The 26,918-nt window shown below is 42.6% G+C and overlaps 1 protein-coding gene across 1 annotated transcript; it reads right to left on the reverse strand.

The window, feature by feature from the left end:
- Window positions 1-1,451: 1,451 nt before the first annotated feature.
- On the reverse strand, window positions 1,452-25,508 carry LOC104080627 (laminin subunit alpha-4-like; the record flags this gene model as incomplete). Its single annotated transcript, XM_009583089.1, has 10 exons — window positions 25,491-25,508; window positions 24,691-24,815; window positions 20,593-20,673; window positions 15,230-15,444; window positions 11,194-11,289; window positions 9,728-9,879; window positions 9,476-9,586; window positions 5,857-5,968; window positions 2,423-2,590; window positions 1,452-1,645 (listed from the first exon to the last, which is right to left on the reverse strand). Coding segments are annotated over exons 1-10 (1,272 nt in total), but the record flags the coding sequence as incomplete, so codon positions are not given.
- Between the last annotated feature and the right edge of the window lie 1,410 nt (window positions 25,509-26,918).

Here is a 26,918-nt window from a genome sequence, read left to right on the forward strand (position 1 = left end):
TGTGAGGAATAATGAAGATCCAACTGGTTAAAAACAGTGAAAAATTACGACAACCACTTCAGGCTTTGCTTCATAAATGTGAGACGAGCTGCAGCTTGGCACTGTAATTATGAGACAATGGAACACCAGAAGAGGCTTTGTACATAAGGATCCCAAGCTGTTTGTAGAAGAATTCATCAGAACAGCACGCCTGATTTCTTTATTGAATTATTAGACCTTCCTCATCAGCGTGAACTTCTAGCGCTGCAAATTTCAAGAGCTCAAAACTCAGCCACTGATGCTATGAAATCCAGAGGTTGGCCTGAATTTGCAAGATTGTTCTTCAAATCACAAAATTGCTCCCTAAACCCCTCTCCAGAATCCAAACAATTTCAGCCATTGAAATGAAAACAGTTTGCTTCAAATGGTCCCAAATTGTTCTCTTTGTCATTTTCTTCCTTGATGAAAAAATAAATGAAAAGTTTTAGGTGGGACATTCTGGTTTTGCATCCCTTAAAGGAAAATAAAGAAAACAGAGAAAGAGTCACAAAACTGCTGGAAGGAGAAAAAATAGTCTTTTTGTATGGCTGATGGATTGGGTGCTTTTCTGGGATAACAGATCTGAAAATTCAATTTCCTCATCAGCCAGATGGGATTTGAACCTAATACCACCACTTACAGGCAAACATGCCCCCCTTCTGTGCTGTAGGGGACAGGTCTCCTCTGAGCTCTTCTCTGGAGTGATTACTTTGTCCAAAATACTGAAACTATTCATTTGAACAGAGCATAAGGGAAAACTGCTGTAGCCTTATAGCTAGGCTGTTCACCCAGCAAGTAGGAAATCCAGTTTCAAGGTATCTGTTGTGGAGCAGTTAGAGAATGGATTTGTGCTTGAAGATGCAAGGACAATCATCTGTTCTTCCTGAAAAAACAGGGATGCATTTTGTTTAAAAAGGACCAGAGAGAAAGTTTGGACGAGACAGTAGGAATGCACTCACAGTTCAGGGCATGAATGCAGTGCAGAGTCTTTATAAATAATTGTTTTAATAGAATATAATTACTTTTGAGAGCATGAAATCCTTCCCTATTATAAATCAGTACATAATAGGTGAAACAATCCCACCACAATATTTATAGCAGCCATGCTACATGGAATTTTAAGCTTCTTGGGTTTTGTTGTAATATGTCTTCCTAGTTTAGGCATCAGTATCCATCTCTTCCTTGGCCTGCTGAGACATGCCATGCCAAAACTTGTCATGTATTGTCACTCCATGAATAAATAATAGTACCTTGCACTTCCACAACTTGTGTCTTAGAACTGGAGAGTCAAACTCATCCTGCTGAGTGGTCCAAGAAATACTTTTTTGGTGTGGTGATTCCTGAATCTAAATTGTTTGCAATCTACTATTTTAAGCACCGGCAGAGATGGAGTGTTCACAGGCAACAGTTATGATAAATGTACTGCATAGTACCTCACGCCTTTGCAGATTGACTGTGTTTTCCTTATTTATATCCTCCGTTTGTATAACATAGTGAAATGCCTGGTCTAAGGCCTCCTCCAGGTCTGACAGCTTCACATCCTGTTCGCTGAGCTGCTCCAGCACATCAGATACTAGAGATCTGGTGTCATTGTACCTCTTGTGAAACTCTTCAACTTGCTGTAGCGCTGGGAGAAAAATCAGAGGCCACTGATTAATCCAAAGCTTGGATTTCTGGCAAAACTTACCTATGCAACAATTTCTGTTGCTGTTACTCAGGGGACAGTAAAACACATTTGTTAAAAGCTCACTTGAGAGATCATATACCTAGATTTTAATTTTCCCTCCTCTTTTGAAAAGGAAAGATGCCTCTCATTTTAGTATCTCATTTTAATCCCACTAATTCCCTCTCTCAAGTAGCTTTTCCTAAAAGAAACTAGGTTTGGCTTTCCATGCTCATTTATTTTTCATTGTCACAGCTAACCAGGCTATTCTGGAGAAGACAGTCCTTATTGTCCTGGGGCTTTGACTCATGTTCACCGAGCTGTGAGAATTAGGCTGCCGCTCTTTCCCATGCCGGCAGTTTTTCTCTCTCTGCTGGAGTTTACTCTCCCCATGGCAGAGCTGGCGGGGGGAAGGAAGACATTCACATGAGCAATTCCAGCCCTGGCACGAACCTTCCTAAACAGTTATCACTGAGGTGCTGCAGTGCACAGGCATACACAGAGACACACAGACACACAGGCAAACATATATTTTTCTGCCCATTGTGCCATGGGGGCAGCAAGTGCCAGCAGAGACTTGGGGCAGGCATTTGGAAGCAGCAGCATCTTCAGCACACCAGTCGGTGCTTGCCAAGCGCCTGCTGGTGCTCCCCAGGGGCTCAGCAATACATCCAGAGCTGTCTGGCCCGTGCCAGCTGCACATCAACATGTGGGTGAATGGAAAACAGACTTAAAACTCACACTCCTCCGCTGCGTTTTCCTCCTCATCTGCAAGTTGCCTCTGATTAGTGAAAGGCTTACGGCGTTTGATCTCCTTCAGCATCTCCTCAGCCACACTCAGCTTCTGGGCGATTTCTTCAGGGCTCAGCTCTTGTTGAATTGCATAGTATTTCATCTTGCTGCTGATTTCTGTGGGAAAAAGGAACAGATGGTCAATCTAGCATGGCTACAGAGAAGTAAATACTGTGGAGTACTTTTACTTTTGTGAATCTAGATCATGCTGATGGCAAAAGAAAGTTTTAATTATCTCTCAACTCTATAGTAGATAATTATTATGTTTAATCCATCTTAAATCTGTAAATATATTACACTTTCTGGCATATGTGGGGGTCTCATCAGAAGAGGATGAGATTAAGCAGGCATGGGTTGTATGTATTATTTGGCTTGGCAGTTCTTATAGACCGGGATCATAATTTTATTCTTTCTGTGGCTGGAGCTTTCATCCAGAATCATAGTTTTTAAGTGCTGCTGCAAAAATGTTATGTTTATTAAATAACAACAACAGCAAGGAGACTGAAGTAACCTTTTTTCCATCTGAAGAAGTTTGAGGCACCCTAAAGAGGTAACATATGGCTTCTGGCCCGATACTGCCTAGCTGGTTTGGAGATAGATACTATTTCAAGGTTTTGGTCTCAGTTCAAAAAACACTATTGGATCCCTGCAGCTGAAATTGAGTTTACCCATTCCCAGTGTAGGCATTACACAGTTTACCCACTTCTCACTCTCTGGCCTCGAATACCAGCTCCTCTTTTATGCCCTACGATGCGAGTAGCTTTGGCTTGCGTTCATCACTACTTTAGTGGATAACCAGAGCTGGCAAAGCCAGCACTATCCATCTGTAAGATTTTTATAAAAAATAGATGTGTAATTGTGGCACAACTGATTCTTTGGCAGAGTGTCTCTGTGTGCAGTTTCTGGCTGGCTCCTCAGCTCATTAGTGAAGCTTTAAAGTCTCAGTAACTGATCACCACCAGCAGCTCCATGGATTTCTTTTTCCTTCTCATGCTGGCACACGCATGTGCACGTGTGCGCACATACACCTTCCCTTCAGTAGAGAGTGGCTTGCCTTCTACAGGTGGCGATGCCCATGTAGAAGAATAGTTTTGAGCGTGGTGGAAATAATTTTCACCCACTTGTCTCCAGCTGCTTTCTGGGTGAACAAGCACTCTTTTTATTCACAGCTATGGGTGTGGCTTCTTCTATGATAGCTCAACCCGATTGTGATATTTGTGCGCCAAACTAGATACGTGTCTGCCTTCTGTGGTTCCTTTCCTGCCCAAAACCAATTAGTAGTATAAAACAACTATCCCCAGAGGTCAGCCAGTGACTGTTGGTGATATACAATGAAGCTCATGCTGACACTTTTGCTCAATAACTGTGGAAATAAGATGTGACGGATGGCCAGTCAGTCAAAGGTGATCTAGCATCACAGGTGTAAGAAGGTAGTACAAATGTAACATCCTATAAGTCTGGTCTCAGCCTGCCTCTTCTATGAGGATATGTTAACTTAACTATGTGTTGAAATAAAGTAATGGTTGAAGCACCCATGGAGTTAAGGATAAGCAAGGATAACAGTTGATATGTAACTGCTCTTCCTTACACAACTTGCCACAGAGCTTGCAGTAATTGCTCTAAGACAAAATTGCTCAGGTCTCTTAATAAAGTATTTCTATTAATTGAAAAAGGACCATTTAACCTCAACTGCCAGTCAGCCTTCCTATGCTGGTGCCATATACAGCTTTCTTACACTGTTGGCTTTGCCAAGGACTGGGAAAAATCAGTGTGCTCTGGCAGGATGGAGGCTGTCATGATGCAGGTGTACAGTGGACAGAGATGCTTCTGGGTGTGTTCACTTGGGGTTTTATTGCTTTCTGTAGGTACAGAAAAAGAGGCTGCAATTGGTTTAATCTCAGTTTTATATCAGCATGACCATGATATGTCATAGATATTCCAGATGAAGATGGTAATCTCTGACTAGGAAAACTTTTTTAAGAGCAATTATGTTTGGGAAGGGGTTCACTGTTGTCATTTATCCTTTGATATATAGTACAGTAACAATTCTTGAAGATGCAGGAGGTTTAACAGGCTCTAAATAAAAAAAGTCTTCATATGGAAAGGTGTAAAATACATGCATTTACAGTCAGAACAGAAGTTATGTTTTGAAATTTATGCTAGTTCTGGAGATGCTTTTATTGCTCTAGCATGTTGGCCAAAGATGAACTTAATAAGTTTTGTCTGCATCCCCTCACATCATATGGACAGATGAACAGGACACTGAGACAATAGGTTACAGTTTGTCCCAAAATTTTAACATAAAAAACTCTAGGTTTCATTCTTTTTCTAGTTTTGGGAGATCATCATCGTCATGTTTACCTCTCCTACTGTGAATCAGCATCACTATAACCATTTCTCACAGTCTGCACCAGCCACACGGTTTACAGTTCTGCCTTTCACTTTTACTAAAGGCCATGCTTTCTTTGTGGAAAAAAAAGGCAATGAAAATGCAGTTTTCTGATTCTTCTTCTGTATTTCAGAAAAAAAAGAAAAAGAGGACAACACCTGGTCTGTAATGCTCTGTAGATATGTCTGGACCCGAACTCAATTGGAAATTCTGGTCAGATTAAGCAATAAGCAGCTTGAGGAGAAAATCACCACCACCTCCCATGCTGAGTTTGGGGAAGCAGTAAGTTCACCGAATTATTTACTCTTCAGCTTCCTTTTCTTTTTAGAAGCATCTACATGAAGTTGTATGAACCAGCACAATCCCACTCAGCAACAGTTTGCTAAAAGGCAAAAACTGGATTTAAAGTAACACTCACCAGTGGGATCATCAGAGTTAGTCAGACCTAACTGACTGCCATGGGTTCAAAAGGGAAAGCATAATTTTTAAAAATCTGTCTAGCTATTCATATGGCCTCCATTACTTATCAGCAGGATGGGAAAAGTGCACTTGTGTGAATCTGCTGACAAGTAAGACATAGAGCACTCCCATCTCCCATCCTATGCTTGTGTTTGTGGCTTCATCCAGCCCCACTCTGATACTGACTTCTTTTTTTACCACAATTATATATAAATACCTTGAGCAGCTATTCAAACAAACAAAGGCTACGAGCTGATTAGCTTGAAGTATTTAATGTAAACCTATTTATTATTATTTTGCTCTGTCAAAGAGAGAAAAAAGAAAGAGAAGCTCTTGTTCTGGGTGTCAGACCAAGTCAGCCCGTGGTGTCAGCTGTCTTTTAAGAGAGACAGCTTTTCATCGTGGCCTTGCAGGCTGCAAAAGCCTTATGTGTGGGTTGCTTTGCAAGAGTGCCCAGGTGCTATGACATGTTTTTGCTGGAGGTTTCATTAATACATGCTTGACATTGAGCTGAACCAGAAAGAAATCTATTTACCTTGAATGTTATCCCTCATATTACTGAGCTGCTGCACAAGCTGAGTAGCACGGTTGTTGGTCGCCATGGTTTCCTTCTGTACCAGTAGGCCTTTGCTGGATGCTTCATTTCCCTATGAATAAACCGTGTGAGCGAGACATTAGATTTCTTTTCAGATCCATATGCATGTGTGAGGATGAGCAGTGTAAACATATATTTTGCTTTCTTCTGATGAGCACGTGAAAGTCCATATATCATATAAAGTGGTATTTACACAGGTGTTTGAAGTGAAGGGCTGTCTTGTCGGTATTTTCAGAATTGCGGAGTGAGAGGTTAAAATCTTTCCCATATTTATCCATCATTTGCTGCAATCAAGTTGCCATAAATTATGTACAGTTGTAAAACTGCCATCTGCTGTGGGTCCTAGGCATTCAGCAGGGCTGGCTCATTTTGCTGGGTATGGTGTTTCCTGAGTAAGCATATAGACTGAAAAATAAGGTGTCAAGCTCACAACCATTTTTAGATCAGTGCTTCCCTCAAGTGAGGTCCCCAGCTCTCCAACTTGTTAAAATTAAGAAAAAGCATGAGGATTCAAAATACTCTGAAGAGCATAGCCACACTCCTATACTATATTACTTTGGAGGCTGTACACTGCATTGTGTTCCCTTACATGTAAGGGAAACGAAGAGTTACCATGTCATAGTTATCATCTTTCCTGGAGGGTCACTGACTTTGGGAGTCCTTAGATTTAATTTTCACTGGTATTTCCCAGGAAGGAGAAAAAAATATAACTGCTGTGCCATTGACGTTTCCTGGACCCTGCGTGTGTGTGTGTGTATGCACGTGTAAGTCCGTACCACATGCTTGCCAGTGGTAAGGCGTTTGATTCACAGTCCCTGTTGGGGCTGCATCAGCAAAAATTCCCACTGTAAAATTAGTTTCTGGGTTTGGGGTGGCCTGACACCTCATAAGCCAGAAGATACTTGGCTGTTGGTGTGCTCACTTCATACTCACTTAATCCTGCAAGAACCGCCGAGGACTCTGCGTCCGTCCCCCAGCCCTGCGTGGCTAAGCTGTGCTGTGGCTGCGGGTTCGGTGCTGGCAGCAGCTGTGACCCACGGACGTGGTTTCACTCGGGGTTTGTGGAGGCACCGGGTGGCACTTGAAGGCAGGGCCAGGGTGGCCCGCGCCGCAGCAGCGGATGGGCACCTGCGCCGCAGCAGTGGATGGGCACCCGCGCAAAACAAGTGTGAAGGTTTGTAGAAAGGTTTTAGTTTTATTCCTATTTACTTGGGTTTTTAGTCTTTGAAGGGCAAGCACTATGTTTTTTATTTGTATTCCTTTATTGCTATCAGGGTTTCTTGTGGATGCTCTGTTGCTCAGCATCGCCACTTCATGCTTATTTTAAGCAACTTGTTACTGTTTTTACACCCACTTGCCTTTACATAATACTCTTCCCTCATCAGATTTTTCCTTAACTATTGAACGCATGGGGAATTGCTGAGACAGGTTTACTGATTGCCATGAGATTGATGGGAAACACAGCAGCATGAGTGAGGGCTGCTCTTAGGGACCCTCAAATTCCCGCCGATGTACAGAGGCTTATCCTGAAATTTGCTAAGAGGCCAGGAAGGAAAGGCACTCGGCTCCCCAAAGTCTCTGCCAAACATTCAGGATCGAGCTACTTGCTGTTTTACTCTAAGCTCATCCCAAGCAGGCTCAGGGAGTTGCAGGTCACATTTAATTTTCTCATTTAGCAGGAGGATTTGTCTACAGTGGGTGCATTCATCCTGCCTTTGGGGTTTAGATCAGAATCTGCAGCAACCCCTCAGACACGGGGATGTGCACATGAAATGCTCTGAACAGAAGATGCAGCACATCTCTGCAAAACCCACTCAAGGCCCTAGCACCTGTTTTCCATAAAAAGTGCCTTGAAAGAGCAATAAGTTCAATATATTCAGAGTTATTACTGTGGTCTTTCTTCCACTGTGAGAGTCTGGGGCCATTATTTCCCTGCCTTTACAAGCGATCACAAGTATTCATGTGGAACAAGCATTAGAAATAACCGGGGAGAAAAGACCAGAGGAAATGCTGAATTTATTTGTTCAGGGACAGTCAAACTGAGGAATGAGCTAAGAAATCCCCATGTAGTACTGAAGATGACAAAAACATTATTATCAAAATTCACTAAATATTCCTAGAAAACCTAATGCCTTAATCATCCTGCCTACAATCTACATAGAGGGACACTGAGGCATGTAAGCGCTGCGAGATTTTCACAGGTACAGGTGGGGGTGTGTGTGTGCTGATTTAATCAGACCTCTCTTTTGAACACAGGCATAGTCTGTGTAATTCTGCAGTGCCCTTTCTGCTAAGTAAGCGCTGATTAAAAACACCCAAACCCAAATTTTCTCTTCCACCTCTCTATACAGCCCTTTCTCCTCTTCCTTTGTGTTTTTTCTCCTGCTTGCTCCTATACTTGAGTTTTAGTCTAAGGTATAATTTTAATCTGCCTTCTGAAGGAACTGGTAAATGAATATAAGGTCTGACATTTTGCAATAAGCATGAAATATACTCTAGTCATACTATAGCTGTGATTATCTCTGGGAACAAAATAAAGTGATGTATCTCACTAATATATATGTATCTTAGGAACAGAAAGATGTTTAATAATATCTCTTTAAAATAGAGGAGAAGCAATTTTGAACCCTATTTCTTCTCTGAGCATATATCATATCAGTATTCTTCTAAGGTGCAATGAAAGTGTTATGTGAGCTGAGAGCAGATAACCTTAGTTTTATAGCCTGGCAGTTGAATGTGGATACAACATTTATGATTACAATTGTGTTAAAACATATCTTGAGTGCTGATCAGGCTCCCATCTCAGTGGGTACATGAAAAACCTTTTAAACTGGCAGTTTGTAGCATGTTTTGAAGTGTCTAGTCGGGGCTAATTTCATTTTATGAGAGCATGCATGTAAAATAGGTATAGTACAAATACTCCCAAAGTCAATTTGAATTAGTTTAGTGTTGGTTACTTTGCTTAATTAAAAATCAAAATGTGAAGTAGAAAGGCAGTTTGTCTATCTCAGATCAAACATATGTAGGGGGGTAGGTGGAAACTCAGATCCTGAGGGAAGGCTTCTTGCGATTGGTGGCAAACCTCCGACCACATTCAACAGACTTTGGCCCTACATCCTTCAAGTCAAGAAGACTTGATAGGTCATTTACGCTTTTAATTCAGAGCAAAAGTAACGTAGAAAGTCTAGAAATAGATAATAGAAATAGAAAGTTCTCCCAACTGTCTTTCAGGGCACTCCCACTCTTCTTTGGTGAACGTAGAAGTTCAGACTAGATGTTAGGAAATGTTTCTTTACCAAGAGGGTGATCAAACACTGGAACGGGCTTCCTAGAGAGGTGGTTGATGCCCCATGTCTGTCAGTGTTTAGGAGGCATTTGGACAATGCCCTTAGTAACATGCTCTAACTTTTGGTCAGCCCTGAAGTGGTCAGGCAGTTGGACTAGATGATCATTTTAGGTCCCTTCCAACTGGAACTACTCTATACTAACCTCTTATGCCAGCATGTGAATATGACAAACCACAAACCCTCAGAGCTCTAGCAAGGGGCTATAAACAAACCTGTTCATCAAGTGTTGCTGCCTCTCTCACGAGATCATTCATTTCGTCTGCAGTATCATCGACCTGGATGGTCCAGAGCACAGCATGATTCTTTTTTTTGGACATTGCCTCCTGCGTGTGTGGGAAAAAAGTCAGAGCATCTGAAAACAAATTATTTCTTTAGTGAGGGCAGGGGTTAAAATCTACAGGAATGGAATGGAAATGCATAGATTAGAATTACATTAAAAAATAAAGTGTCATCAATATTTGTACCTGGAGATGGGTGGCAGTGAGGTTCAGGTCATTCAAGCGCTTTTGAGCTGCAACACCTGTAGAAATGCTCAGTAAAGTTGACTTGCTTTCATCGATAGCCAGAACTGCTAATCGGATGTCATCTGTCAAATCCCAAATACATTTATCGCAGCCTGATAAGAAAATAAGAGTGTCATTTTTCTTTAATGTTTGTGTCAGTGAACAGCAAATATCTTAAATTCAATTTATAGTGCTCTTTCCCCATGGCGTTCCCTCTCTTTGTCATTGATGGATGCTGATGGATACCCATTTTTCTTTCACTTTCATCCGCCCACTTCCAAGGTCCCACAGTACAGTCATGATGCTTCCAGCTGAGCAGCACCAGATGGGACTACTCCGAGAGGCTGCTGCAGCGGCACCGTAATCAGTAGGGAGAGAGAGAGAAGGCATTTCCTGGCTATTCCCTAGAGGCTCTGCATGTTTGTGGCCCAAAGAACAACAGATGGGGGTCAAAAAAACAACTTCATTCTGTCAGAACCCAAAACTCTGTATTTAAAATTTGGTGGTATGAGAAGTAAGGATGTCCAGCAGATGGGCTCTTGGCTGCCTATTTGATTAGAAAGGCAACTTCTAAAAACACAGTTATAACATGTTTGGAATATGCTTGTGCAGAACTATATCCTGTCACTGCTGAATGCTTGCAATACCACCTTGTTTTTAGTGACATTGGTGCCACCACTAAATGCAAGAGACTTAGGTGAACATGAAACACAGATTCCTACAGAAACTTTTGCTTGGTATTGTATAGTCTGTATTCTTGACAGCAGCAGCTCCCAAATGTTTTCCTTCTGGTTGCGCTTCCAGGCACACAACCCCTCTTCTTGGGAGTTAGTTTAGGAACCCATGTGTGCTACATGGGCAGCATTATACTACAGACATAATCATACTAACATTTAAAAAAATATCAGTGGTTACCAGTAGTAACCACTTCTGGAAACTCCCCAGGCTTCCTATAGTTGGAATAGGGGAGGTGATAGTGGAAAAGCAACTGCCTGATGGATAATGTAAAATTGTCAACAGCAACAATTTATGTTAGGTGTACAACTAGAAAACCAGAAATGATATGCAAGACAGCACAGATAAAGTTGTGATGGCAATTTTTAGGGCCAGAATATTATTTTGCAGGCACTGTATCTCAAAGTCTAGAGAAGTGGCTTTGGTGATATTCCCTACTGCTCCGCAGTTAGTACCTAAACATTCAGTCTGTATCACAGAGTTGGACGTATGCATGTACTCAGTCAAGCAAGTGAGAACATGTTTAAATACTGTCAGTGGGGCATCATGCATATTCACATGTTTAAATGCCCTGTGGGACCAAGGTCAAAGTGGAGAGAGGCCCACTGGAGAACCGAGCTCTTAAGTTAGTATTCATAAACATCTAAATACAAGAGTGATATTAATTTTTGGTATTCTCATGATAATCTTACTGATGGTTGGGCAGTCTGTGCCAGTAGAAACTTCAGGACTGTCAGCGAGGCATTCTCCAGTCTGGCTGTCACACATTCTCCCTCCACAGTTACATTCTGGGGGAAAAAGAAAGGATTTTTGAAAGAAGAATCTTCAAAATGTACAACCCACCTTTCCCCTCCCAAGACTAGTGAAATGATTCTATGTAGGATTGTGCATGGATAGTCAAACCAAAATCAACAGCTTCTTGGACTGATTTTTCCTTCAGTATGTAGAAAGTGTTCTTTGCACTGTGGTCGAATTGGACCAGATAAAATATGAGACAGGAAACAGAACCGGCAAGCCTGTGCTGAAGCGCCTTGTTCAAAGCTTCCCAGCTGGTCACAAGCAGAGGCAGTGAGGCCAGAGTTGCCCAGCTGGGCCATTGTGCGTCACTGTCTAGAGAGGGAGACGTTTAGGAGATAGGCTAAGGAAAGCAGTACAACTAAAGTTAATTATTAGTTACAAATCTCTCCACAGACTTGTGGAATTTATCAATGCTGTGTCAGGCTGCCGCTAAATAAGCTTTCCAGCTATCAGGGATTGATAGTGGACTCCAATTCCATCATCAGCTTGAGCATATCAAAAAGTAAATGTCTCCTACCACTTACAATGAAGAATAAATGAGGTTTTACATTTTTTTAAACTTGAGTAAGCTATATTTACTGACTGCACAAGTGGCTTTTTAAAAAGTATAATTTTTAATCTAAAGTGTCTCTTTCAAGATTTAATCAGCCTTTTAAAAGATATTATTTTAAAGATAAAAATATTCTTGGATCACTTTGATAGAATAACAAAAACTCAAGCAGAACATAACAGCAGTGACTTTTCTGGAACTCGTTTTGCTCTTGTGATTCATGGTTTCAGCAGAATCTCATATAACAAAATTGTTTACTGCCATTTTATTGCAGCCTATTCATTGTTCTCTATGAATTACCCTTGTATTTACATTCCACATTGCACGTTTGAGGAATTATCAGAGAAAATGTGTAATACAGCTTCGAAGTCAACATGATGCACTAACATTAGAATAATTCTGTGTAACTGAACCAGCATTAGTGGAACTACTCAGTTTTTGTACCATTGTGAGAACAGAATTTGGTCATGAATTTTGTGGGGCAATCAATATTCTGACCTCACCACAATTTGTGTGAACTGGGTGCCTCCCAGCTCCTGGATCCACAATTTTTTTTATTTGTTATTTCTTTTGTTAAGAAGTGAAAGAAAAGTCTTAGTTGAAAGCAGAGATTTCTCTTTACCTATATCACAGGATCTAGGCTAACCGCAAAACAGGTGGCAAGATTTCAGTTACAAGGTTAAAATTTGGATGAGATTGGTGCTCAAGAAAATCAAATGGTGTCTTCTTATTTAAATGGATAACTCTCAATTTGCTACACAACTGCTTATAGTAAATTAATTTCAAAAGCAGTCCTGAGAATTTTCAGGATTGAAAAGGACAAAGGACACTCGATTAAAAAATTTATTGAAAAGAAGCTGAAAACTACTATCTACAGCTACACAGATTTTGTCTTTTGCTCGAAAGAAAAAAGGGTGATCCTATTTGGATAGAGCTGTTTGCTCATTTAGTGTTCTTGCATTTTTTTATTCTATATAGCCTTTGAGGTGCTCTGTGGAAACTATGTACGCAGACTCTCTTGTTTCTTACACTAGTTTCTTTTCTGTATTTTTGTATTTTAAAGAAAGTATTTGTTTTATTTCAGAATCTATATTTTTCTAAATAAGAGTTCCAAATCACTCCAAAATGCCAAACAAAGTATAAGCTTGCCTTGTAAACTACCTGGATAGTTTGGATATCATGGATGTATTGATTGGTGCAGGCAATCTACACAGTACTGTCAAGTACAGCACATGGTGTTTAGCAGAAATGAAGATGAAATGAGAAGTGTGTAATTCTCTGAAACATAATACTTCAAGATCAGGATCTGCTAGAATCAACTACAAGATTAAATTCACTCCTAAGCAGAGAAATGCTGTATCTCTCATAACATACTCAAGTGCCAAGGCACTTTTTATTTTTAGCAAAGATCAAACACTACAAGAGAATCTGCTAATGAAGAGAATTACCAAGCTGATTTATAGTCTGCATGAAAAACCTGTATAGAGAAGTCCTGTGCACCATGAAATGCCACTTAAACTGTATCTCAGAAGCATAAATAATACCAAGGCATTCTGCCTCTAATTCCTGCAACTCTTTAAGGGTGCAAACCAAAACTATACTGAGGTGATGAAAGTGTGACTTAATTTCAGTTAGAAACTCCGTGTTCAGAGATGCCTTCCAAAATTATGTCTTGCATAATCTACTTAGACACTTGAAATGCCCTGTAATCCTCAGACTTCTGGCAAAGTTACTCTTAGCTGTTTAAAGCTCTGCCTTTGCACATGACCAGGGCACGATTGCTGCGGTTTGCTGACTTAAAGTGCTGGGTGAGTTTTTCCTGCCTCACGGCATTCAGGACCCACAAACTAGATCCTGTCCTTCTTTATGGAAGAACTGCAGTTAAGTCATCTCTGGTGAACTGAATTAGGCAGTGAAGGGCATAAACAAGATTTGCTTTTGCAACCTCAAAGTCACAGAGATGTTGAATTTCAGGCACGTCTTGGGTGCCCAAATCCAGGCAGGACGTGAGTTTTGGGGCACGCTGTTCCCTACAGCCGCTGTCTTTTTGACTGATTTGGATACCTGGGATTGGCTTTTGGGATTACTGTGTGAGGGCACAATCTCTCTCCATTCAACGTAAATGGAATTTAAGCACGTGACTTAGTGATGTGAATTATGTCCTGGAGATGGACACTCAACTTCTAGCTGTCACCAGAACATAAAATCAGAAGGGACCCACTAGTGGCATCATATGTGGTCCCCTACAAATGAAGACAGCAGTTCAAAGGGCACAGAGCATCCTCACAACCTCCATCCTGCAAGTCTCAAAACACACCTTAGCACTTTATAGTAAGCTAGTAAAAAGCGAAGCCCAAGTGTACAGTGAGTTGCAAGAAGGACGTAAGTTGATCAAGACATTGCTAAGGCCCCGAGGCCTGTAGCCCTGTACCTGGAGACCCAGGAGCACTTAAAAGGTCCGGGTTGGGTGCGTGGTTTGGCTGTGTCTTACCTTCAAGTCAGCTAAGAGCTAGGAGTGATCTGTCTACCCCATTTGTGTTCTGGTCCTTGAGGGAGGGACCCTGGCAAAGGGGTTGGGAGGGACCTCTAAGGTCCTTGCTCTGAGCACCTCCATTTTGCCTTTAGCTGTGTTTATTCTTTGGTGCTTTGAAAGAGGATGTACTCTTTCCTCCCAGAGCCAAAGCAAGGACAAAGGGCATGAGCCCAAAGTCTTACTTGGATCTAACTCCATGTAAATTAGGAGAATAATTATATTAGAGGATGCAGACCTCTGTGACCCCTCTGTGTAGGTAAGTTTTGGTAAGATCCTCTAGGTAGCACTTTACCAGACCCTGGAAGTACAGTCATCTCTGGAGTAGAAATACACTAATGAGCAAGATTACACAGACACGTGGGAAATGCAGAACACATTATCAGTATGAAAACTAGCAGAAAATGAGCAGGGATTGGGTCAGGACAGGAAGGACGATGCTGTTCCCGTAAAAACTGCTTTCAAGTCTTTAAGTGCCATCAGTCTGAGTGGTCATGCTGGGCAGCCTGTGGTGTGAAGAAACACAAAGGTGAAGTCTCTGCCCAAGGAAAGCTTAGAGACCTGTATTTAAAACAAGATGCAGGACACAACAGTGCCTACATTCATCCTGCACAGGCGTTTGAGATGTTGGGGTCTGGGGTTTGAGACTTCCTCGTGGGCGATGGAAAGAGGGCCTGGGATGATTCAGTCAAACAGGCATCCAAATTATCCTGCTGGGTAGGCAGCCAGGAGCACCCCCTGCCTCCCCGGGCCACAGGTGTCTGGTGACTGATTCAGGCATCTCTGGGAGGTCATTGATAGACCATGCTGTGCTGCGTTTTGCTCTACTCTACTAAACTATAGACAATACCTGTACAGTTTTTAGCGAATCTGGCATCCCCGTAGTAACCCGGAGCGCATCGTTCGCACTTGAACCCGGTGGTGTTGCGCAGGCAGTTGCGGCACTGGCCGGTCACTTCATCACAGTCTTCAAAAATCAGGTTTGGGTCTGAGTTGCCACTGCAGTCACATTTTTTACAAGTGCTTCCAATTAGCAAAGGGTTCCCATAGTAACCGGGGGCACACCTGAAAGGAAGAGCAAGCCCAGCGATGACGAGCAACGACATTCCCATCTGCGGTACCATTTTTTCTCTGACCTTATTTATGTCACCATGATTTGATGATAGTCTGCAGCTACTAAAGGACAGAAGGCAAATTAGGAGCTGTATTCCTGCAGAGGCTGTTTTGTGCTCTAATCTCAATCTGTACAGTTATATATTTTTCCCTTCTTGCACACTCCTGGTATCTCAATCACACCAGTCTGCATTATTTTTTTGTATATGTCTTTAGCAGTAAAATGATTTGTTCCCCATTGTTTTAAAATCTATGACAGAATGACCTTGGCAGAGAGGCAGCTCTAGTGTTTATTTTGGTCCCTTTCAGCTTTGGATCTCACCAACTTTATTGTGTTATATAGGAAACTGGGTTAAGAGACTGCATTTTATGATGCTGAAACTCAGAGGAAGTTCAGACCTTATTTTCATTATAATGCATATAACAAAGTACTGACCAGAAAAGGTTTATACAAATACTTCTATGGTGAGGCACTGGGATGGTTTCTGGTTTTTGCAAAACAAAACAGGCACTGAACCAGCCTTCATTTTCCAAATTTGTTCGATGTTAACCTGCTGCTGAGGGCAAAAGGCTGAGAGCAGCCACCAGCCCAGGAGGGGAGGGTTCCTCTGTTGGTTTGCAGAGGGTGAGCGGGAGGTGGGTAACAAGCACCCAGGGGAGGCCTGAAGTGGGTCCAAATTTCATGTCGTGTCACGTTTGGGAAGCATTTCTGTGGAAAACTTGCTATATCTTAAAATGGAAGAGATGTTGAAACTGTAGTGGTTTTTGAAAGTCTAGACAAACCAGCGATACCTAATGTTCCTGTGTGACCAGTGACTCTAAGCTAAGACAAGAGGTAACAGATTTGGTGTCATCATTTGGAAAGACAGGAGAGGGTTTCAGTTAAAGGAGTTTCGGCTAGTAGCAGGGAGTGTGCTTAATCCTACAAGCTTGAGGAACCTTTGCAAAACAACCAGCGAGGTGAACCGAGACAGCACTGGAGTGGGCGTGGAGCAGCTCGCAGGAGCAAATCCTCGAGCAAGGGCATGGCTGGAGGAGCTGGCGGCTGGAGCAGCGCAGAGCAGCTGCTTATGGACCGGAGGGGCCGGCTGGCAGGACGGGGGCAGCCCACGCCGTTCACAGTGTCACTGCGGGGTGGCAGGAGGGTCCATGACCCAGCAGCCTGGGGCACAGCCATCAGGGACTTGTAGCCCCAATCTGGGAATGAAGAATTACTGCACGGAGGGAGATAACTAGCTGGTGTAGCAATTGCTGACTAAAGAAGTCAGAGGACAGAATAGTTGTTGCAGTGATTTAGGTAAAGAGTAGTTATTGTATTTCATCCTGTTGTCCTTGTCTTTTCTCCCATCCATAAAATCCTGTTTTAAGATGCTGTTTGTTCTGCTGTTTGTGGATGGGGAGGGTGAGCTCTCAGGCAGTTTAGTTTAATTTTCCCAGGTTTCTGGCTGGGGACCTGAGCTGAGGTCTGTTGTCTCCTAAAATCTGAACATAGTCAAATCCAAGTTCTGCTATGTCTGAACGATGAAAATGCAGGAGATCTGATAAGACCTTCCAGTTTTGATCTGTTCCTACATTTGCTGATTTTTTTTTTTTTTTAAATAAAGAAAGTAATTTCCTCAGCGCTGCTTTGTTCGTGTTCCAGTCCTGAACCCCCACAGTAAAAACACATAAAATTTTAAGCATCTTAATATAAACCACTTGGCTGCCTCAAATACTGCTTTTGCCAATGGCAAAGACTCTGTTTGTCTCTTTGCAGCACTGCCAGAATCTTTGGTGCAGATCTTATCACTTGGTGACCCAGATGTAAAGAATAAACGTGTGACCTGGAGTTCCATGCACCCCTCGAAGAACTGTGAATGCGGCAGGGAGCATAATGAGTGTGATTTAGCTGACTTTGGTGGAGTCACTCCCCATTCCCACAGGAGCTAGAGTAGGCAGTGATGGGTAATGCTACTATTTAGTCATGCCAAAAGTCTTGCTATAGTTTTCTAATATTTCAGCCAATCTGAGATTGTAGTATTTTCTCATATTTCAAAATTTCAGTATGTTTATGAAGTTTGAACCAGAAAAAAACCCCCTCTTGGTTTAAAAAAAAAATTTTTTTCCTTTATTCTGAACTCTCAAAATCTTGCAGAGTTTCTTTTTAGTTTTCTGTAGTTAGGTATTTTCTGATTGTCTGTCTGATGTGGCTACCAAGTCACAGAAGCCACTGAACAGTGCGGGGTTGAGACCAGCATTTTGCTTTCTGCTGTCCAGCTCTGGCTTTCAGCCAGCATCTACCGAAGACTGCGTACTATTCCCATAAGGCTCTCAATGGCTGTCCTCTCATCAGGGCAAGGTGATTTTTTTTTTTCTTTTCTGAAATACACCATTCAGTTCACTTGCCAGAAATGTAGAGGACAGTTCCTTACATCCTCACAGATATATTTTGTAAGTGCTGCTTTTTATGACCATCTGACTCACTTTTATTAGCTGTATCTCCTCACCTGGAGTAGCTGTCTAAAACAAATAGAAACTTTTAGAGCTGAAAATAAATGTGTCACCTTCACTTTCCCCTTCCCTTTGCCACTCAGTGCATCTCACAGGGCTGGAGTGCGCTTGGCCTCTTTTGAATTGCTGGTAGCACGTGAGAAGAGCAGAGGCCACTGGATGGAAACATATTGCTCCATCTCTGCACTTCACAGTCTGAAAAAGTAGAAGCCTGCAGTACGTATCTTTTCCTCCGTTGTATTAATAAATGGCTCTTTGTTGCTAGCAAAGAGTATTTCCTCTCCCATAATAAAGCTGCTAAGTTATCCTTGTTTCATTTTACAGCCATGTTTGCTTCCTGTAATTATTGGTGAGTAAGAAATTAACTTCCTTTTCCCTGGCAATGCCAAAAGAACTTTTTCCTCTATTCACTTTGGACACTAAAGTATCATTTCTTCCGTTATCTTTTTTAACATTTGGGCATTAACAAAACCTGGATTTCATGTGCTACCACCTTAATGCCTTATTGCTGGAGTCCAGGAGCAAAATGGTTCATTCCTAAATTTCAAATTTCAAATTGGGAAGCTGTTTTTCCCAGTTCCTAGCAAAGGCCTCTGTGATTTCGTAACACCATTTGCTGGCAAACATAGACTGGATAGGTTTGTGCCAAGCCCCTGGAGCAGCACAAGCAAGCCTCCTACACGAATGCCAGAGGAAAGGGAGCAGATTGCCTCCCGGTGTGCTGCTGCGGAGATCCCACGCGCTGCCTGTGGAGGGGCGTCCTGCAGCTCGCTGCCCTGCGGCGCCTGTCACCGACTGCTGCGGAGAGCTGGGAGGGAGGGTGGTGAGCAGGAGGTAGCCTTCCTCTCCCTGGGGACACGAGCTGCTATTTGGGCTGCAGGGAAGGGCAGGCGCAATGCCGTCTCTCGTCCAGGATCCCCCAGTCCTCCTGCCAGCATGTTGACGGCACGATAGCTGCCAGTGGGAGCAGGGAATGGTGGCAGTGCCCAGCAGCAGCGTATGTGAGGCAGGGGCTTGCTCTTTAGCAAGTGGACAGGGACGAGCAATGCATTTCTCATTAGTCTTCGAAACGCTTTTCATCCTTTCTGACACAGATGGGAGTAGGACCAGGAGCCTACCAGAAGGAAAGTCCCGTTTCCCACTGCTTGCCACTTACCCCAGCAGTTAGTCAAGGACTTAACACGGTGACTGGGACAAGCTGATTTCTTTCTGTGGCTTTTTCTAACCCATCTGTGCATCTTTGCCCTCCCTGAGACAGATGCATTATGTCAGGCTGGGTAGTGGCTGTTAGAAAACAAAGCTGATGCTATTTTCTGCTGTTACTATGCATCTGCTACTCATTTCATAGGATTTGATTTGCTTGTAGCCTAGGTTGACATTTTAATAACCATTAAGAAACCTCACTGACCTTCTAATTGTCTGCATTATCCTTTGTGTATATATCTGACATTTTGGAAGAACAAAAGAATACAGCCATAGGCCTGGAAACAAGGGTGGGGTTTTTTATTTTTGTGCCATCTGTCTAAAGGGCTTTCACTATTGCTGCCACCATGTTAGTGACGCGGAGGTAATACGCTGATGTTTTTGCATCATCTGTGAGGGCAAAAGCCTTCACTCTTTTTTTCATCTTACGTTTTTCATATTGATTTCTCTTTGCACCTTAAGCATCCCCTTTCTCCCTTCTCTGATAGTTATGTCAAGTATCATTTGAATTCAAGGCTTGCACATTAATGACAGTGGACTGAAGTTTAAATACTTCAGGGGCTTTAAGGAAAAACAAAATGAGGTGTTCAGGAAGCCGGTGTCTGAGCCATCCTATACCCCTCAGTCTTTGTGTAAGAGCTGTTCTAATTTATTAGCTGCTCAAGGAGAATTTCTGAATTATAATCAGGCCTCTGACATTCACTGAAACATCATCCATGTTTATTGATAGTGAGTAAGATGGCCCTTTATGTCATAGGAGAGTAAGTTATATTTCTGCTGTATAGCTCCATTTATTTGTGTACTTTGTTATTTAGAAGATATTTACTGGAAATTGTTTATGGGCATAAGGGAAAGTTAAAAAGCAGCACTGGCCTACGGTTGTTTGCTTGACTTTATTGAATTATGTCTGTGAAGTACATTTAAAATTTAACTAAAAAAGCTGCATCTGCTCATTAAGAATTTGACTAGATAATGCATTTTCTCCTTTGCTTTTGAAAAATTTATTTGGTGGAAACCTGCTATATGTTTTAGAGTGGTGAATTGCAAGAGGCATCTATGTGGTGGTTGTTTTTCACTTCAGCTGCTGTTTCTGATTTGTGTTTTGTATTTTGATTTTTAAATTGTTTTCCTTTTAGGAAGATCACCACATGAAGGTACACAAAGTGCAAGAACTCGATCAAAATACATCAGATGTAAATGTCTGTTTTACCCTCACAGGGTAAGACGTGTCTTACCCACAGCAAGTTCTTACGGTTTTTAGTAGGAACTGAATGAGATCCTTTAACAGACGTGATCCAACCTGGTGAAAACACATGCACAAGATTTCTCCCCAGTGTGGGAAGATTCCCTTGAAGACTTCTGGACTGCAGTATTGCTGACCAGTAAGTCATCCCATTAGTTTCTTACCTTTCACAGTTGGGTCCTGCATAGTTTTCCTTACAGACACAGCGCACACTTCCACTTTTTCTGTAACAGGAGACTGCAAAGCTGGAATTTCATTAAAATGAATAGTTAGAATAGCAGGCAATGGCAAACACTTGGGAGTATTTCTTAACTAGATTATGGACATTTGCTGTCAGTGCGAGGTCTGGCTCTTGGTTACTCATTGCTGAATAGCTATTCTTAAGCTCTGTGTGTTATTCACATTATACCCCTTGTTTAGTCTTTTTAATTAGTGTAGAAAGCACTAATTAGTGTCTAGCACTATGGACCTATATAAATGCAGATATATATAAGTTCCTGTCTTGCAGTGTAGATCAGACAAACCTGCAGGTTTTGATACACACATTTTAGATAAAGGACTTAGGATAAATGTGTATGTCAGGCGAACCTAATTGCTTCCTGTCTCTTGTTCTAAGGGGTGAAATATTGCTTATGAAAGACACCGCAGTAAGCACTTCAGGAATGTAGTGTCTGGAATGGGTGCAGCAGTTTCGTATGCAAATCCTACAGTTTTCCTCAGATCCAGTCTGGAAGTACTGAATGGTGAAAACTAAACTCAGTGATGCTATCCTCATTTACAGTAACCGAGGCTGCTCTACCATCTTTCTGAGTAAGATGGAAAGAGTCTGGGGCCTCTTTTGAGACTAACATGCCACGTAGCGATACTGATTACAGTAATGGCTTGGGCTGTAATTCTCACTGCCATGATTCTAAATCATGGATTCCTTTGCTTTCTTACGTTTTCAGGATTTAACAAATGTATAACTAAATATGAGACCTAAGGAACAGCAGCAACCAGATGTGGAAAGTACAAATTGTATACACTTCAAACACAGTGATGGACATGGCTTAAATACATTTGCAGGAAAAAGACATACAGTCCTAAAGATGTTTCCAGTTAGTTTGCAATACGTGTGAATAAATGCCTGCCAGCACAGGAGTGCGACCAGAGTAGTGAGTGGCAGCAGTTGCCAGCTGCAAGCCCATGGTTGCTAAAATGCAGGTCCTGAGTCATACAGTGCTGGGCAGCTGTGGCCAGGTTGCATCCCTTTTGCACAGAAGGACAAAAGACTTGGAGCAATGGCAAAGAGCATGATCCATGCACTGCTTGTTCCAGGAATGAGCAGCATTGAAAGGTGACAAGAATTCCTGCATAATTTCAGTTCCCACCAGCATTTCTCAGCTGGTGGGACAACCAGGGTCAAATAAATCTGTGTCTGGATCTGTGCTGTCTCAAAACATTTCATATAACCAGAGAGAACATAAAATGAGATTCTTCTCACAGAATTCACAAATTAACTTCAGTAAAGCTTTTTTGAGAACGTATCGAGAAAATCATAACAGTTTGGCAGCCTTCCTCTTCTTTTACAGAGGCTAATTCCTTCATGTAGTTGAAAAAACACATTGTGGATTTAAGTTATGAAATAAGGCTGAAGCCTTCCCAAGGTTTTATATTTTTTGTGATCTTTTGGAGGAAAAAAGTTTGTAAAATTCCCTCAGGTTTGAAAAGAAGTAACATCTGCTGTGAAGCAAACTTCCTCCTCCATTTTTTTTATTCCAAAGAGATGACATTGCACTTCATGTGTAATGTCCAAAAGTTATTCCAAAAGTTCTCAGGATAGCAGATATGAAGATAGTCTGGCCAGAAAATCTAGAGACGCACAGATGAATCCCAAGAAAAAAAAATGTATCTATCTGATGAGTCTGTCAGTTTACAGATTTGGGCACTTCGTCTAAGTATTATGAATTCGCTGGCTATTTTCAAAGTAAAACAGAGAACAAAACAACATCCTTTGGCATGGATGCCATTTAATACTTCTCTGCTTTCTGGTAGTTACTGTTTTGCCTTAATATGAATGGAGTAGGATTAATGGGGGAAAAATAAAAAAAAAAAAAAGAAAGAATGGTTGTTCTTTGAATTTAGTTATGCAAGGCTGAATGTTGCTCAATCATTATTTGCCTGTTCCAGCCCCAGCTGAAGGCTATTGCTGTGGTCAGATCTCTCTCATGCAAGAAGCTGAACAGGCAATTTCTGCATGTTATTTAAATAGTGGTATGAGGCAAATTGGGATTGGATATTCGTTTAACTATTGCCTTCAGGGCTCTTCCAATTGGGGAAAACCCTGAAAAACTGAAGTGGATTTTTACTGAGGTAGTTTTAAAGGGGTGACATACCATAGAACATAGAATATCCTGAGGTGGAAGGGACCCATGAGGATCATCAAATCTAAGTCCTATATTGCTGCTAATGTTGAAGCCTCTGCATTCAGGCTCCTTGCAACTTTTGTTCTTTCTTCCCAGTCCCATGCTGCTGTCGTTTTGGGTTCAGGGCTTCTTTATCTCTAGTGGTCTGGAATTGAAGAGGCGTATGTCCCTAGCAGAAGGGCTAAAGAGCGTGTTGAAGCAGGGAACGCTCCTTGGCCTCTGCGCCCATCTCCCATAGCACTGGCAGAGACAGCCTGTAGCTCAGGTCCCTGCTGGTCCCACTGCACTAAGCCTTGCTGGGCTGGTGGGCCGGCTGGCTCCCTGCGGTCGGGGGGCACTGCTGCAGAGCCGGTGGGCTGTAGGACTCGATGAATGCAGACCCGGCCACGCTCTGTCAAATCGCACCGTAGGGAGGACAGCCTAGGCGTTTGCTTGACTGGTAGAGACTGGGTCTCATCATGCGGTAGTGCCTCCGGCATGTGCAGCCCAGGTTGTGGTTGAGAGAGCTGCTCCTTACACCAAAGTGGCTGCTCCGTGCCCAACAGGTTAAAAAAAAAATCACTTTCCTTTGCTAAGGAAAAAGCACTGCTTCCGACTGTTGTATTTCTAATATTTCTGTCATTACAGCCACTACTGAAACTGGAGGAAATGGTCTGCTTTGTCTGTGAGCTTGCTCACTCCTAAGCCTTTTTAAATGTGAGCAAAGCCAGGTTCTTCCTGTCTCTAGAGGATTTTCTCTCTAAAGCAGGCAAAGCTGCAGTTTTTCAACATTAGCTGTTTTCCACCCCATAGCCCTCCACACATGTCTGCAGCGTGCTGCGAAAGCCAAGAGGTGATCTGCGGGAGTTTGGCCAGAGCGATTTTGCTCCATTGCCATTTTGAGCCTGTGCCACTGAGCAGCTGAGCAAAATGCGGCTCATCCCACCTTGAGGCTGTATGAGTAATCCTATAGTAACCGCAAACAAATACAGTGAGGAAATTCCCCTTTGCTGAGAAGCCCTGCTGAAAGCGAAATGGGAAACAACACAAGGGGAGTAAGTATCTCGCTAAAAAATAACTTTAACCCATTTGCAAGTATTTACTAGCATCTCCTCTGTGCACTCTAGTGGGATTTGCATAGGTGCCTCTCCCTTAGAGCACGAACCTCAAGCAAAAGGAAGCTGATAATTTCTTTCATCTGCATTACTGATGTACCACTAATAGCTTCTAATAGTTGGTCACGGTTTGTAGTTATTTGTTTCTTCTGAAGGCACAAAGTGGCTAGCAGCAGGAGCTCTTTGGCTTGGTTTTCTGTCAGGCTTCAGAGTTTCTTACCCAAAGGTAGCTGGGCATCTGCTGAAGGGCACCGTACGTGTCACAGGGTCCTCCAGCCCTTTCCTTTTAACTATTCCTGTACTAACCAGATCCAGCCACTGTTTGCTCAGGGGTCTGCCTGGCTGTGCTTTTTCATGGTTGGTTTTACCATCCAGAGGTCATCTTTCTGTCTTTCTGTCTGTCTCAGCCACATACATCCCTGATGCCACCTTCCTAGGAAATTCGTCTTTGAGGGATTCGTAGAAGTAAACATACAGCTGATTAATCTCACCTACATAAAAGAGGGAGAACTCGAATTTGCTCAAATATTTTCTCCTCCCTCTTGGTAAGAATTGATAGGAGCACTTAAGGCTATTTTACACCTTCTAAATGAAATGCTGTTTCCTGTGGTTATAAATGTGAGCAGCTGGAAGTCCTCTTATTTTCCCCCGGCTGGCAAGGGCAGCAGCCTTTGTCTCCTGCAGCCAGGAAGGGATGCTGACCCCACCTTGGAAAGGGCCAAAGCCAGCCCAAATCAAAGAGAAGCAGAGACTCTTTACGTACTTGGCAAGTGCTGGCAGGGGGCAGGGGCAGGGCTGGCAGAACGTGGGCACTCCGCTGACAACGTCACCGATGAAGCCATCCAGACATTGCTCGCAATGCTGTCCTGTTGTGTTTCTCTGGCAGTCCTTCAGTGGAAAGAGAGAGTGTGGTGAAAGTTAAACAGATGTGCTGCCTAATTCAGAAAGAAATTATTTAGCTGAAGACCCGGCCAAGCAGAACAGGGCAGATGCCAGACCCCGACCCTTCAAGGCACTGAGAGATGAAGCCAAATCAGCTAGCACCGCTACAAATAAAAATGCTATAAATGATTACACTGGCCAGCCAGCAAGTGTTGGCAAGGTGCAGTACGGGACAAAACAGACATATGTGCCTGCCAGGTGCTGGAGCAGAAGCAGCACTGCCTGTCGTCAGAGATGTCAGGGGTACTCAGGTGTAGCTGGCAGCCCTGTTTTGAGTTGCATGTGCCAGTAGGAAAAAATCCCCTTTACTGACACTGAAAGAAAATGAAAAATATCTGCTGGTAAATACTATCAACAGATTTCAGTCTAGATACAGGTTTCAGCAAGGCTGCTTCTTGGACTTGATGACTGGAAAAGAGCATCAGGGGCATCTGCCTGCAAATAGACCAGCTCTGATGTTTTTCTTCTGAGATGAAAAGTGTTACAGCATGAAGGAATGTGCTGTAACTACACCTTTTTCTCAGCCTTAAAGGAGGTCCACTTAATGGAGGGAAGAAGCAGGAGTCTTCTATAAGTGGCCTTTCAATAAAATATAGAGCAACTGTGTGAAATGTCACTCACTTTATAAGCAAGTTTCATCTCCACGGTTTAATGTTTGTGAGGAAATACGCTTCCTCATGCAGAAGCAAATCGGCCACCAGCTGATATTTTGGGGCCCCATGGAAGTAAATCAAGCTGTGGTAATTCATACAGAATATTTGTTCCAAAATATTTCATGATGTTATGTACAAAATTGTGCCTCTCAGATAATATTTTCAATCACAAAAAAATGTCAAGGTTTACTGCAAATAATTCTAAATAGAATTTTTAAGTCCTGCAAGCTTAAGTAAGCATTGTTATATCTTTTGGTTTACAAATGGACACACTTAGATGCCACAGGTTATGTGGGCTTTCCCCTAGATGCATGGCAAGGCGGTGGGTGACTGGTGCAGGGTGCATAAACAGTGCTCCTGCATGCTGCAGGACTCCTGCAGGCTCCTGTTTCCCTTTCCACTTTAGCAAAATACCCAGAAGTTGCCACCCAAACCCCACACCCTCCAAATTCTAGCTGTCTCGCCAAATTACTTTAAAAGAGTAGGAAGGGTGCAGAAGTACTTTTCTTTCTTGCAACTGTGCAATGAATTTTGCAATGTCCCTGAATCAGACCTCTCCAATTACACCACTTCATACCAATGCAGTACAGATGCAAACAGCTATGCAAGGCTTGAGGCAGCAAGGAGCCAGCTCCATGGCAGAAATATGTGGAGAACTGCTCTGTCAGTGCGTATTTGCTGTGGTTTTGGGTTAGAGTGCTTGATTCTTTCCTCTTCTGACCTACAAGCAGTGGATCATGGAAACTGCAGACTGATGGATATGATTTCCGTCCCTGGTAAAATGACAGTGTTTATAATAGAGAAGAAGATCTCTGAGTACATGACTAAGCATCATCTCAGTCAGGAACCCCTGCTGCACTAACCTGCTGTATAATGGTGCAAATAAGCAAGTGTATGAAGAGGAACCAGAGGACATAACATATCTGGACTTTCAAAAAAGCCAACTAAGTTGTCAGGGGACTTGAAGAAAGTTTCTTTTACGAACGGAAAGCTGATAAAGGCTAGGAAGCAACAGGTAGGATGTAACGGTCACTTTTCAGCGTGGGGAAGAGTCACTATTTGGATCACCTAGGCCTTGGTGCTGAGACCAGTTTTGTTCAATATTCACCAGTGTCCTACAAACAGAGACCAAAAATGGTAGGGCTGCTCAGCTGGGAGAGGAAAGCTGACAGGAGAGTGTGTTTGGGTTATGTAAAATCACAAAGTTGGTAAATAAGCTGAATGCAGGACAATAGTTCACCTGAATCCTGCAATACAAGAGCTGAGGGGCACTGACTTGAAAAGGTACTTCTCTACACAGAAGGTAAGAAACTTCTGTAAGCTGCTGCCAGGAGGCAACAGTATTTGCGGGGGCAAAAAGGAGTTTCCTTGAGAAATTAATGGGCCACAGATTCAT

Source organism: Fulmarus glacialis, unplaced genomic scaffold (assembly GCF_000690835.1).
Source record: "Fulmarus glacialis isolate BGI_N327 unplaced genomic scaffold, ASM69083v1 scaffold51218, whole genome shotgun sequence".
Taxonomy (NCBI): Eukaryota; Metazoa; Chordata; class Aves; order Procellariiformes; family Procellariidae; genus Fulmarus; species Fulmarus glacialis.